At 39.2% G+C, this 15,138-nt stretch overlaps 1 protein-coding gene across 2 annotated transcripts in view; it reads right to left on the minus strand.

Moving 5' to 3' along the window:
- Positions 1-7,728: 7,728 nt before the first annotated feature.
- LOC121318660 (myotubularin-like) overlaps positions 7,729-15,138 on the minus strand; it is a 51,343-nt gene continuing 43,933 nt past the window's right edge. For both annotated transcript variants that reach the window (XM_041255576.1, XM_041255575.1), the window contains 6 exons: positions 14,013-14,198; positions 13,368-13,571; positions 12,471-12,563; positions 11,561-11,674; positions 10,428-10,604; positions 7,729-9,881 (listed from right to left, as the gene is read on the minus strand). In XM_041255576.1, coding sequence (XP_041111510.1) covers positions 9,714-9,881; positions 10,428-10,604; positions 11,561-11,674; positions 12,471-12,563; positions 13,368-13,571; positions 14,013-14,198 — 942 coding nt within the window. In that variant the 3' untranslated portion in view covers positions 7,729-9,713. The remainder of the gene's footprint in view (positions 9,882-10,427; positions 10,605-11,560; positions 11,675-12,470; positions 12,564-13,367; positions 13,572-14,012; positions 14,199-15,138) is intronic.

Below are 15,138 nucleotides of genomic sequence, written 5' to 3' on the forward strand. Positions count from 1 at the left end.
CAACGGCGCTAATAACCTAGCAATGCCTCAAACACACAAAATACTGTAGCTGTGCCAAAAATAATAGCTGTCTATAATCTAAAGAGCAGCTTTCTCTTTTCATTAAATAAAGAATCCATTTTATGAATTTATTATTATTATTATTATTATTATTATTATTATTATTATTATTATTATTATTCAGAGCATGTGCACGGCTGCAAAATGCAGAGCTGTCTGACCATTTTGGCTAAAACCCGAGCCATGCCAATTACGAAGGAGTTCTGAGAGCCCTACAAAACAATGACAGAAAATAAAAAAAACTTTAGTTTACTAAAACGCTGACTAAATAGTAGCAACTACACAATTACACCACTTAATTTTCTGCTTATAAAATTATGCTGCGTTTACCTAACACGACTGACTGTCCTTGCAGTCTTTTCAACCCCATTAAGAACCGTCAAAGTGATGCTTCAAAAGAGTCATACTGCGGAGAGCAATGAGCCATGGTTCAAGATCATCCCTTGAATAGACCCAGGCATTAATCACATGCTGGTATCTTAATAACTGAGCCCAGGAGATATAGTGCAGTCACCAGTGGTCTGTCCCTACCTTATTTTATTACATTTCATTAAATTGAGGTAGGATTGAGTTATTTTGATAGCTGAGTGTAAGAACGACTTTACCCCTCACCTTCAACCTTCTTCACAAATGCAATACAAACTTGACTGTGTTCAATATATATATATATATATATATATATATATATATATATATATATATATATATATATATATTTTTTTTTTTTTTTTTAATAAGTCACTCTCAAATGTCATTCTAATGATGTGGCACTCATAATTGTTACTTATTTTCTAGTTGTAATTTAAAGTTTCACAATACTCCACATTGTTTCATGGATTATTCTACATGCACAAAATGGCAACATTAGTAACTGTTATTACTGTAGTTTGTCTCATTCTGTTTTTCTGTTTTCTCAGAGACTGTGTGCAGGCCTGTCAGCAACATGGTGCTACGGCACACGTGTAGCGACTGCAGCTGCTGGGTTCAGCAGTATTGCGCAGGACCAAGATACTTGCTTCGGTTGTGGTTGCTTGCAATCACTCCCACAGTATCTTGATGCCGTTTTAATAACTGCTTTTGCATCACCATTACAAGGGTTCATTCTAACAAGCAGGCTTCCCTCAGTCTTGTGTTAGTATTGACTGGGTGGTTTTGCCAGTGGCTTGTACAGGTGGGCATCCCTGTACGTTACTACCCACGTGAGACATGCAAGGCCAGTCTGCCTGTTGAAGACAAGCACAGCAAATGTTCTTTCTGCCTGGGGCCAGAGCATGCCAAGGATGCACTGGTAAACTGCATTTTCTGTGAGTTTTATGTACATTTCTCTAAGCACACACTGGAGAAACGTCTCTCCTGCAGCTCTACAGAGCGCTCTTCCCTATCACCCTCTGTTAAAGAGGCGCTGTGTCCTCACCCCATGCAGTGAGTAGCCAGTCCGAACTGAACTTCACTGCACTGCAGGTTCCCCGTCCCTTTCTGGGCGTGATTGTAACATCAGCCATCGACCCACAGAACACTGATGTGGTGTCTCATGAGGTAGCAGGTCTGCTGCAAAAAACGAGCTATTCGCATGTTAGACCCCCTCGAGCTGGAGGTTCTACTCCAGGTACTTCCTGGTGCCCAAGTGGGATTGTGGCCTCAGACTGGTCATCTACCTCAATCACATCAAGCTGTTTCTAAGCTGAAGGAGGTTCATGATGTTGACGATGCAACAGCTGTTGCAGTCAATCAGGCCAGGCGACTGATTCACCATTGTCGACCTCAATAGATGCCTATTTCCACATACCCATAAAACCAGTGCACAGGAAGTATCTGCGGTTTGTTTTTCAGGGAACAGCATATGAGTTCTGTGTCTTGCCATTTGTCTGTCCGGGGTGACAAACTGATGTGTTCGACCCCATGACCTGTCCTGTGGCAGTCATCGACATAACTAGCTATGAGAACACCAAGGTCGTGTCCTTGGTTGTTTTTTGCATCATCAATGTTGATGCTCATGTAAAAATTCCATTAAAGTACAAGAGACTCCTTAATTTTGTCTGTTGGTTTGCCGTGTAACATTGATTTGGAAGTTGAATAGTAAATACCAAGCAGTCATAAATATATAAATACTGCCAGCTATAGCTTGAAACCTAAGTTTGTCAGCTCTGGTTACAACACTGGTGGCAGTTAGACTGCAGTTTTTGCAGGACCTGTTTGATGAGGGGAACTCTCCCTCTACATTAAAGGTCTATCTGGCAGCTATTTCAGCTTGCCATGTCAAAATACTTGGTCTCCGCAGGAGCTCTCTTCCTAGCAGGGCAATTTTTGAAAATGGCCCGACTGCTTCAGCCACCTATGAATGACTTTGTTCCTCACTGGAGGCTAAACGTGGTGCTACACTCATGAACCCTCCATTTTAGCACATGCATTCAGCTGAGCTGATATATTTATCGCTCAAAGTGGCTTTTTCACCTCCACAAAGCAGAGGCCAGGACAAAGGTTATGCTCCGTACCAATTCTGCCAAAGATGATCTCAGCATTTCATGTCAACAAGTCTGTCCACCTCCTTTCCAGTCTGACAGAGTGACAGCTCCCTACACTCTGCCCAGTGCGGGCCCTGCCCAAGGACATTTGTAATGCAGCATTGTGGGCTATTTCCCATACCTTTATTAGGTTCTATAGATTTAATGTATAGATGAAACTAGAGTGTTAAAGGTAGCTTCTCAGTTGAACCTTACAGCACAGACAAAGGTGAGTTTCTCCCTCATTTTTTTAGCCTAGCTACTTGTTACTGGGGTTCTGCCTAATAACGTACAAGGCAGTCTCTCGGCATAGCCTTAAAGCATTCTCGTCATTCTGCAATATTGCCCTTGCGAGAGCTTTGGTATACTCACCTGTGCGGTAATGGTTACATTTCGTACTTGAAAGGGAACGTTAGGTTACTATCATAACCCTGGTTCCCTGAAATAGAAATGTAACCATTAACCTTCAAGGTTGCTGAGTCCATGATTATAGCAGGCTTGAAGGAAAAATTACATTCAGGTCTGTGAGCGCAGTATATTTACAGTGAACAAAAATATAAATGCAACATGCAACAATTTCAAAGATTTTAGTTATAGTTCATACAAGGAAATCAGTCAATTGAAATAAATTCATTAGGCCCTAATCTATGGATTTCACATGACTGGGAATACAGATATGCATCTCTTGGTCAGATACCTTAAAAAAAAAAAAAAAAGGTGGGGGCGTGGATCAGAAAACCAGTCAGTGTGACCACCATTTGCCTCATGCAGCACGACACATCTCCTTCGCATAGAGTTGATCAGGCTGTTGATTGTGGCCTGTGGAATGTTGTCCCGCTCCTCTTCAATGGCTGTGCGAAGTTGCTGGATATTGGCAGGAACTGGAACACGCTGTCGTACATGTCGATCCAGAGCATCCCAAACATGCTCAATGGGTGACATGTCTGGTGAGTGGAAGAACTGGGATATTTTCAGCTTCCAGGAATTGTGTACAAATCCTTGCGACATGGAGCTGTTTCAGCATGATAATGCACATGAGATGATGGCGGCGGATGAATGGCACGACAATGGGCCTCAGGATCTCGTCACGGTATCTCTGTGCATTCAAATTGCCATCTGTAGCTTATGCCTGCCCATACCATAACCCCACCGCTACCATGGGGCACTCTGTTCACAATGTTGACATCAGCAAACCGCTCGCCCACACGACACCATACACGCTGTCTGCCATCTGCCTGGTACAGTTGAAACCAGGATTCATCCGTGAAGAGCACACTTCTCCAGCATGCCAGTGACTATCCAAGGTGAGCATTTGCCCACTGAAGTTGGTTATGACGCCGAACTGCAGTCAGGTCAAGACCCTGGTGAGGACGACGAGCACGCAGATGAGCTTTCCTGAGACTGTTTCTGACAGTTTGTGCAAAAAATCTTCGGTTGTGCAAACTCACAGTTTCATCAGCTGTCCGAGTGGCTGGTCTCAAATGATCACGCAGCCGGATGTGGAGGTCCTGGGCTGGTGTGGTTGTGAGGCTGGTTGGACGTACTGCCAATTTCTCTAAAATCAGCATGCCAATTGCACTCTCCCTCACAACTTAAGACATCTGTGGCATTGTGTTGTGAAACAAAACTGCATATTTTAGAGTGGCCTTTTATTGTCCCCAGCACAAGGTGCACCTGTGAAATGATCATGCTGTTTAATCAGCTTCTTGATATGCCACACCTGTCAGGTGGATGGATTATCTTGGCAAAGGAGAAATGCTCACTAACAGGGATGTAAAGAAATTTGTGCACAAAATTTGAGAGAAATAAACTTTTTGTGTGTGTGGAAAATTTCTGGGATCTTTTATTTCAGCTCATGAAACATGGGACCAACACTTTACATGCTGTGTTTATATTTTTTATTCAGTGTATTTCATGCATCACAGGCTCATCGAACGGCTTTGATATATCTTATCCAGGTTTTGGTTACACGTGGTAATGGTTACATTTCTGTTTCAGGGAACCAGGGTTATGATAATAACCTAACAATCTGTAGAATAAATATGCTAAATTTTTCATGAATTTAACTGTTCCCCATAGAAAATGCTAATAGTTTTTGCTTTTGTTTTTAACAGTGAAAAATATGAAAAGCAGTAAAGATTACTTGAGTAGTTTCTAAAAATGCGTTTTCAGTACATAAAATCAGAGCCAGGGTTAGACTCGTGGGCCTCTCCCTCCTCCAACCCACACTTTGGTTGATTTCCATTGCTACTTTGCTTGGAAAAGAACTCCTAAAACCGTCTCTGTATAAAATTAGATTCATCGATTCATCTCAAATGTTAGCTTGGGTTTTTCTGCGTTGTGGGATTTTCACTTATTTTAAATGGGACTACATTTGTAAATAAATCATTTTAAAATTCTTAATAGGACTAACAGTCTTGTTTTATGTAAGGGAAATGTTTTCCTATAGACTATCACAGCATGGAGATCCCAAGTTTGTTTTACAGTAATGCAAATGAAATATCATCATGGAAATGATAAACTGGGGCAGACCACTTTCAAGTCAACACTTGTCATATTACATATAGGCAGTTAAAGAAACAAAGGATAAAAAGAAACTAGAGATGCTAGTTAAGCGCCACAACTGAGACGCTAGGCTTGCAGCTCCCCAGTATCCAGGATTCCGTTCTCTAATTTACAAAAAGGAAGAACTGGTTGCAAGTAGTCCATGATAATGGATAAAATAAAACTCAACACGCAGGGACATGCGATTTGTTCATTATTATGATTTTTTTTATTTTCAACAATTATCATACAAAATTGAGCCAACATTTGCCACAAGTAAAATGTATTTTTATGTAGCGTAAAATATCTGCATGTATACAGTACACTACAAAACACATTATTTAAGCATCTGCGATTGCAATGGGAAATACTACATTCTTTCCGATAGTGATACATTGCAATGGCCAATAAGTCAAATGTCTTAGTTAAGCATAGCATGGGGATTATATGTTCTCTCATGCTCTGTACTGAATTTAAAAAATGTATTCTGAAATGGTTTGAAACCCATTTCCATTTTTTTGCATCAATAAATCCATGTTCACTGTTTCACTCATCATCATGGATTAATTTCTATTTTAAATGGTTTTATCTAACTAAACAGTTACATTAATCTCAACTGTCGCCATGTAGGTCTGAAATGTTCAGTTTTTAAATGAACTAATTTTACATCAGACATGTATTTTCATTTTTAAACATGATCTCTGGTGCTACAAAAAATAAAATATGTTAATCAGTTTGCTTGTCTTATTTTGGTAGTTTTGCACTTCTTTGGTCCTGTCACCAGGACGCAAACCAGCCTGCAGCTTCCCTTATTGACTGGCATGCTTTACACCAGCCTGCAGCTTCCCTTATTGACTGGCATGCTTTAGACCAGCCTGCAGCTTCCCTTATTGACTACCATGCTTTACACCAGCCTGCTGCTTCTCCTATTGACTAGCATGCTTTACAGCCACTAACATGCTTTCACCTTGAAGAAGTCCACGATGGGTAAGGTTTATGGGATTCTTTTGTTAAGTACCCCTACTTTAAACAAGGATACAGGGGCAGTGAAAAGGGGTATACTGCTCAACTTAGAGCAGGATTTTAAAATCTTAAGGCCTACACATTGAGGTTAAAGAAGCAAAGAATATTAACAAATACCAATGCTGTTTATCATATTCACCCGATCACACCCACAATCCCCCTCCAGTGAAACGTACTCACCTGATCACACCCACAATCCCTCTCCAATGAAACATATTCACCTGATCACACCCACAATCCCCCTCCAATGAAACATATTCACCTGATCACACCCACAAACCCCCTCCCCTCCAATGAAACATATTCACCTGATCACACCTACCCTGAACACCTTGCTTTTTGGATTCGGTTAGAGGACCCACTTTAAGGTCAAGGCTGTACTTTATCAGTTGTCTAAATTAAGCTGTTTTCTACCATCTAAAAGCTCGCAAGAGCACATGCAAGCTTTAAAATCCACTTTCTTACTTTTAACATTAGTAACATCAGCATTGGTTCCCTCGTCATGCTGAAGAACCTTTTCTTTTTTTTTAATTTGCATCAAAAGGCGCAGGGATTGTCCACAGACTCAGTCATCACATTAGTTCCTAATAAAATTTTGGCTACAGAAGCACCTGTCAGTCAAGTGCATCCCACCAGCCATCAGATCTGTTGGGAGATGATGCAAGTATCCGTTTGTAGGACATATGAATCCGTCATGTGAGGGACTGGGCAGTATGTGCTTTACATTGTATTATACAATTTTATTATATTGCAGGTGTGTAACCCCTGCTAATGCTGCCACCATTAAAACCAGTCCCTCCATGGTTTTGCACATACTTGCAATCGTGGTATAGAAAGAGGGCTGTGTGATTTAAACTGTGGCGGAATCTACAGCAGCCACTGTTAAGAGCCCTTTTTTAAAAAAAAATTGTAAAAGACAGATTTACAGACGAAAAATTTTTCCAGCCGAAAGCCTAATGGAAAAAATCAACGCAGCTCCAAAATAGGAACCTGAACCGCTCACGCTGACAATGTGACTGAAAAAATAAAAGCCACAACTTTCAGTATGCTTACAACTTTATATAAAATAAATAAATAAATAAATAAAATTCGCGGAAGACAATATTTAGACTTGGTTAAATTAAAAAAAAAAAAAGACGCTGGGGTTTATCAAAATGGTGTTTACTAATTCTCCCCAACAATTTCGCCCACTCCTAAAAAAAAAAAAAAAAAAAAAAAAAAAAACATTCCTAATAAAGCAAACAATCAATGCTTTTGAAAAGTAACATTAAGTGGACAATTTAGATGAAGGGCTAAAAAACAGATTTGTTTTAATGGTTTGTATTATAGCGTAAAGCAACTGTTTGTTCTGCTGTCATAATTACAAAACAAACACAGCCATTGGATAGCTTATGTCTCTGCTTTGTTCTTCATAGTTCATAAACACAGATTTAGGATTTGGATATACATATATGTCAAGTATCAACGGCCACTCCTAACCATGTAATCAGGCACTTTATACCACCCCTGGTAATAAGGACTGTCCATTTCATTTTTCTTACGTATGTAACACAAAACAATAGTAAAAAAAAAACATAACTAAAAAGCCGTGACTAGTATGCAAGTTCAATAGCAGGCTTTTAATGAAAATGTGTTAAAGGCCAGAGAGAATTCTCTGTAGTAGCACAGTTAGTGCTTGGCAGAGACCAAGATCCACTTAACAGCATATGCAGTCACACACTGAAACTACTTTTTGGCACACACTCATGCTCATTTACTGTACACTGCTTTTGAAAAGCTACCTTAACCAGTGAGGACTATGAATAATTAATGCTGGCACAGATGTTCAAACTAACATTTATTGAAAGGTCTTCAGTAAGAAAAAAAATACTGTTCTACAGTAATGCACCAGAGGGAAAAAATTTAAATAATATGCTTGGCTTGACCACTTTGACTTGCTTAAATTGCTTAAATATTACAGGACTGTGTGAATAAAAAGTCCACTTGTTCATCAAGATTGTACAGTACATGTGCCATGACTGTACTCTTCCTGTGGTGCATTGTTTCTGAAACACCCTGTATACTGGTAAAACAAAAACACTTTCTAAAACCTTCAACTCTTGCGTTAACTGACAGCTGAAATAAACACACATTGTACTGTATGGAACAGTGTTCGTCACTTGCTTTGTCAGGTAATTTGGTGGGTTTATTTTACTGCTGATATATGGTACTGTTAGAATTAAGAAGAAGCATTAGAATGCCACTAAACATGACATGCATCAAGCCTAGTGTTGGCTATATCTAAAATTGTAGTTTTCATTCAAACAGGTTTATATCAACGGCCACTCCTAACCATGTAAGGCAATACCAGTGTGTGCCCAGTGTGTGGTTCTGCAACTCCTAAAAGTTCATTTGTTTTTTGGTTAAGGTGGCTGGAATTTAGGTGCCATTTTCAGGAACAACTCCAGTGAGGCCCACAAAGACAGTGAATTGAATTGCATATATTTTCAACTACAAACCTTAACAATATTTGAATATTCTCTAGTTTGTCCCTTCATTAAATGACCTTTGTTTTTTTGTTTTAAAAGCTGCAATCCACGCCACATTATGCACTTATGTTTTTCACCCCAAACACAAAGATCATGTTCACACAAACCTACCATCTCATTCAACATTAGGAGCTGAATGCACTGCAGCAGAATGAGGCTCTGGCTTCTCCAAAATTTTCATACCAAAGCTTTAGATCTCATTACAGGCCTCTTCAAAACAAACTAATCCTTCGTACTTTTAAATTAACTTCAATCAGAATTATTTACAACATCCAGGACCGCCTAACAATATAGTACTTCTAGTTTCATTTTACTATAACGCAGAATATACTCTCATTAAATGGTAATCTTACGTAAATATACAATTTTTTAAATTCCACAATCCCACCCCCCCCCAGAAAATAAATGAACTAAATAGCTACTGTTGAACCTGCTGCCCCCCTCAATTGAAATCACCAGGGTCCAGCAGCACTTACACAATCCATTAACCATCTATCATTTTAATAGGGGTATTGGTTCTATAACAGTACATTTACAAAAAATGAATTATATTTTATGCCTATTTTTTAAAGAACCTAATATTTTTTTTTTTTTTTTTTACAAAACTATTGAGCTTTACACTTGACACTAAATAAAATACCTAAAATTTACAAACTACAGAACTTAACAGTAAATTACTGAGGTAAATACAAAATTATTGTAAAAAAAAACAGTTTCCCTATCTCACCACTCTGCCTAAAACAGCTTTCCAATTTATAATAAAGAATTAACCTTGGGCTACAGTTATATTGTGCAGGGGGATCTACCTAAAATGTAAATTCTTCTCTATATTACTGACAGCCCCTCACTCCCATTATATTTAAATACAACTTTAAATAACCCATTAAAAAGGTGGAACTGAGTGAAATCAAGATCAAGGCACAGACAATCTAGTGCAACTCAAGGTCCTTCTTAAGTGAAGAAGACAATGTTTTTTGTTTTAAGGCTTTTTCTTTTTGTCTAGATGTGAAGGCGTATAGAGTGATGTATTGCATGTTATTTACAGGTTTGCACTTTTTCAGAGCTGAGTCTGCACGTGGTGGACCAGCTGTGTTGGGGATGCAGGTGAGCTGGAGTTGTTGGCAATGCGGGGGGAGTCTGAGGTCTGGAGCTCCTCCAGCTTCTTCAAATACTGATCTCGGAGAGCCAGCATTTCCATGTAGCGCTGCTCCACTGGGTTCTGTTGCTTTAAAAAACAAAAGACAGACAGGCATACTGAAATGATTTCCACCAGCGCACCCAGGCTTGGAACCAATTCAAACTAGTCCCTTAACTATAATCACTACAGACTTCTTCCATTCCTTTCTCAAGTAGCGAATAACAATATTTAAAATCAGGGGCGGGCAGCTCTGACCCCTTCAGGTGTTTGATCCAACCCTGTTCTTAATGGTTTAATTGGACCACTCAATCCTCCACACAGGGAATTGTTCCATTATACGTGTTAACCCTGGAGAAGATCGGCCCTCCAGAACTGGAGTTGTCCAATAAAAATGTTACTCACCGGTGACCTCCCTTCCCACTGTCAAGCCCATTACCTCTTTCACCCGCCCCACTTAAGGAATGGATGTTACCAAGCTAATTAACTTGTCCAGTTCTTGACCAGCAGGGGTCACTGATGCGCAATGAGGTCAATTATCCCCAGTTTTCCTTACATACCAGTAAGCGTGCATACCTGCAGGCACCTAGCCATCATTGGCAACTTTAAGACAAATCAGGGAGGCGCTGTTCTTACCTGCTGTCTGATCCTTGGGTTCCACCGGATGTAGTAGTTTACCCAGAGCTCTAGGTGGCGCATGCTGGCTACAGGGTACAGCACCCGGCTCGATTCCTTGGTATAGAAGGGGTTAATGTACTTTCCGTTTTCACTGTTGATCATAGACCACAAAGAAACGGTCTTCTCTTTCACCTCCTGAGAGCAAACAAAAGATGTGTGTCAGAAACACGTCTTTTTGCAGACAAAATCAAATCGAAGCTAATCAGTCTTAGCCCCAGCACTCCCAGCAGGACTCTCTGAAAGCGAGTTGCCTCCATCAGTAGCAGGTTTGAATTAAGGCAATGTCACTCCTAGTTAGGGGTGTGAGTTGGCCAAAACAGTTTTCTCCTTATCACGTTAAAAGGAGGAAGTGAACATGTTTAACATTACAATTCCAAGCAATGGTATGTACAATTCCTAAGACATATTTAATGGTTTTTGAAAATGAATACAAGCCTTCCTGATTATACAGATACTGGGCAGGTCCCAAACTGGTGTTGCAGGGAAGATGGCACTACAGTTAGGGTTATTAAAAAAAAAACAAAAAAAAAAAAAAACCAGCAAAATCAGGAATAAACTTATTTTACAGTACAAAAACTTAGCTATTTTACAGAACAATAATAAGTAAACAATTTGATAAACAACACAAAGAAAAAGTAGTTGAGTGCACTGGCAGATGTCGGACAACAAGAATGGTGGTATGGTGTTGGTTACTCAAAACTAAAGAAGTTGATTTGATTAATCTACAACACCAAGATAAGCCAGATAAGAGAGCTGCACAGCATGGGGAAATCACCCGAATAAAACTCAATACAACAGTCAATGCTATTGGTGACAATATACTGCAATGACACACAGAGAAGAGAAAAACACAGGAAAAAAAACAATTCATACTGAAAAACAAAGCAAATGTTTACCAGACCTACAAGCCTCTAAAATTGAATGTTTGATATGTATTATATATAATATTATGTAACTGGCTGTTTCCCCAACGTGTTACTGGAACAAGAGGATACAGTGATTAAAGCAGCACAAGAATTAATCAAAACCTGGGCAGAGCCATCAGCATGCACCCACACTCATGGCAACTATAAAGGGATATTCATCCTTACCATGTTGTCTCTGACACTTTCACAGTTGTACAGGAATGTCCCAAACCGACAGCTGTACAGGTTATCCAGAATTGTCATCAAGAATAGTTCATTGAACTCGAACGCTGTAGGAAACTAAAAAGAAAGGATATGGAAATCAGAACCCATACTGTGGCACAGCAGGCCAATTCACTAGCCTCTCATTCCTGGAGGCCATTTCAATAACCTCTCATTCCCTGAGGCCAATTTAAGAGCCTCTCATTCCTGGAGGCCTGGGGTTGAATCCAGCGAAGGTCACAAGTGGAATGAGTTCTCCAGACAGGTGCCATGGTTTCATGTCTAGTCAGGCTGTACACGTAACTTTCATGATTTACAACCATGTTCTGAAACTTCATGGTCTGACAATGGCAATGTGTATGGTAGCAATGATAAATCAGGGCTGACTATTAATAGTTATTGTTTAATCTTAGATAAAAAATATATATAAAAGACACGGTGCAAATATGGTTTAAAAATGTGTTTGTTTTATATTTACAAATATCTGTGTAGGTGTTCTCAATCTACCCCCAGTAGACATCAGTGTATACCAAATACCATACCAATGGTTACTGGCAGTTTCTGCTTGGGAGAGGCCAGGGTGGCCTTTGTAGCCTTGCTGTGTAAATGTTTTGTTAAGAAAGTAAATCAGAATTAAGAAGTCGGAAACAAACATTTCTCCTTCAGTGTCCTGCAATCATTCAAATTCTACACTAATATTAAATTCTGTGTGCTACATTCTTTCAAAATGTTCGCTTTCTATCCACTGTACTTCACAGTGACAAGTGAATGAACTGTTCACCAATGTCTGATCAAAGTACCTGCACGCTTTCTCTCCCTTGAAGCCTGTAACTTGACAAAAGGGGATCGCTTTTTTCTCCCTTGTTTTTGTTACCTGTTTTGTCATCTGCCACACACAGTCAATAAACTGCACGAAAATCGGAGACCGATCTGCATCGGTGTGATTCTTGTCCCCATGACCAATTCTCTGTAGAGAAATCAAACAAATGCTTTATTTCTCCATCAAAACAAAGTTTTTTTTCAAAGTATCCCATAAAGTTTCTGTGAACTCAACAGTGCTCCATTAATCATTCTTAGATACAGCATTAAAACAATATCTCATAAATAACCAGCTTGGGTCAGTGCAGATACTCGGAACAGGTTATTCCCTTTAACACGTTTAAAGTTGTTAAGTATTCATTAAGAAATACTAAAAGAAACAAAAATTCAATGACACATGTTTTGACTAGAAGTCAACCTTCTAGTCAAGATGTTTGTCATTTAATTGTAGTTTTCTTTAGTATTTATTAATTCAGAACTATTGAGTGTTTCACAGTTATTGATGGGTATTACTTAAATTGAATAATGACAACACAAAACAAAGCATTCCCTTAGTTTGCTCTTGTTACGCAAGTATTGAGTACCAATCAATCAGTCCAACAGAATTATTTGTTATAGAACCTGTCATGATCAAACTAACTAAAATCACATTTTATCTGAGATTATTTGCCTTTAACCAGTTTGACACAAAATAACTGATTGTAGTCATGGGCAAGATTCAACCTCTGATTAAACAACAAAAAAATGAATGAGTTGCATTTGTTTTCTTTGCTTGTTTTGCTGTTGACCGGATTGGAACAGAAACCCAGCCTGCACTAGATCTCGATGGCCAGTGTTGTGCACCGCTGCAGTATCCAGTGTCATTGTCCCTCACCTTTCACAAGGACTACATAACAAGCTTGAACAAATCACAACATTGTTAGATTGATTCCATTTTAGAAATCCTTCTTACAGAAGAAAATTTGTGTCCAAAGCTGATCCACTCCTTCTGCACAAGCACTTGGAAGCCAATCATGGTCCTGTAGTAGCTGTCCAGCATGAGCATGGAGAGGGAGGTGAGCTGTGCAGTGCGGTCCCAGCCATCGCTGCAGTGTACCACCACCGAGTTACCAGACGAGATCTTGTCTGCCACCTGGATAGCCCCTGCCAAGACCAGCTGGAGAAAAAACAAACAAATTAAAACAACAAAAAGGAGAAAAAAAAACAACATTCAGTAACGTTTAAAAAATCAAAACAAACATTGGCGAGAATACTGCCATCCTAAATTGTGAGGAAAAATAAAATACCTTTTTTTCTATAAAGATCTGTTTAGTAGTTAGTGCCCTCAAAAATCACGTTTCAGTTCAGTATTAAAACTATTTATTTACGGGGCAGTTTCACTTAAGTAGTCCAAGATTAGTGCTAATTGGGATCTTTGAAAACTTAGGTACAAGTACAATTTGCCATATACATTCACACATACATATTACCTATGCCCTCCAGTTTCTCTACAGCCAAACAGAAGATATTTTCCATGGAAAATGACAGACCAATGCACATGATCACTGCAATGGAGTGTAACATGAATGCTATGGATTGAGCTGTTGAGCAGGTGCACCTTGATGTGTTCTAGCCAGTGCGTGGACTCCAGGCTGGAAAGCCAGTGTGCCTCTTCCACCTGTGGGTAGACAATGTCCTTGAGCTTCTTCAGCGACTCCCTCATGACGTGAATGTTGTGGATATCCAGGAAGACCAGCTCTGCGTTCTGATAGGCGTCATCCCCTTCATACCCGCCCCCTGTGGCCTGGCACACAAGACAAGCACTGCCGTTACTTACTGAGCACGTCTACAGTACATTACACTGACTGGAAAAAACAGGTATGCACATAAAATCTGCACTGGATCCAAATAAATGTATTCATATAAAGACATTTACAACAGGGGTTCCCAAACTTTTTTTTTTACCTGAGGCCCATCTGTTCAGCTGCATTAGGCACTGTGGCCCACTATTAGCACTCCTTGGGGAAAATGTCAAATTAAAAACATTTTATATGTTTAAACCTGTAAAATTAGAAATAAACCTACTCTAAACTGTCCTTTATTATTATTTTTTGTAAACACTTTAATTCTAGTAAATAAATTGCAAAAGCTAAACAGGTGTTTTTTTGTCAAATCCTTTAAGTTCTTTGTATCTTGTACAACTGAAAATTTTAGAAATGCAGTTTTTTTTTTCTTGGTCATCAAACATGAAACAAGTGCATGTCTCTTATTATTCCCATTCATAAACACCTGAACGGGGAAAACTTGAGTGTAAAACCAGTACAACGTGTACAAAAACATAACTCTGAAATCCGAATTTCTGAACACAGTGTAACTAAAACGTCCAGCTATTACCTCTCATGCTGTCACTGTCATGCACAGAAAAGAAGCACAATACGGAAGGAAACAAGAGCCTTGCATAAGTTACTTTTTTCGCCGCTACTCTGTACAACCAAATACAACTTGCAAAATCACATTCAGTTGGCTTGCAACACCCCCCAGACCTAAAAATTAAAAAAAATTAAAAAATCGATGGCCAGCTGCGCCACTTAACCAAAAGAAAACTTATGAAAATAAATCCATCTACTGCGTAATTTGAATCAATCAAAAAATGTTTTTATTATTATTATTTTCCATCAAAACATATTCTAGCATTATTTTAAGATGACTGTGAACAAGCCAGTAATCAATAAAATAGCAGCATA

The sequence above is a fragment of the Polyodon spathula genome, chromosome 7, assembly GCF_017654505.1.
Source record: "Polyodon spathula isolate WHYD16114869_AA chromosome 7, ASM1765450v1, whole genome shotgun sequence".
NCBI lineage: Eukaryota > Metazoa > Chordata > Actinopteri > Acipenseriformes > Polyodontidae > Polyodon > Polyodon spathula.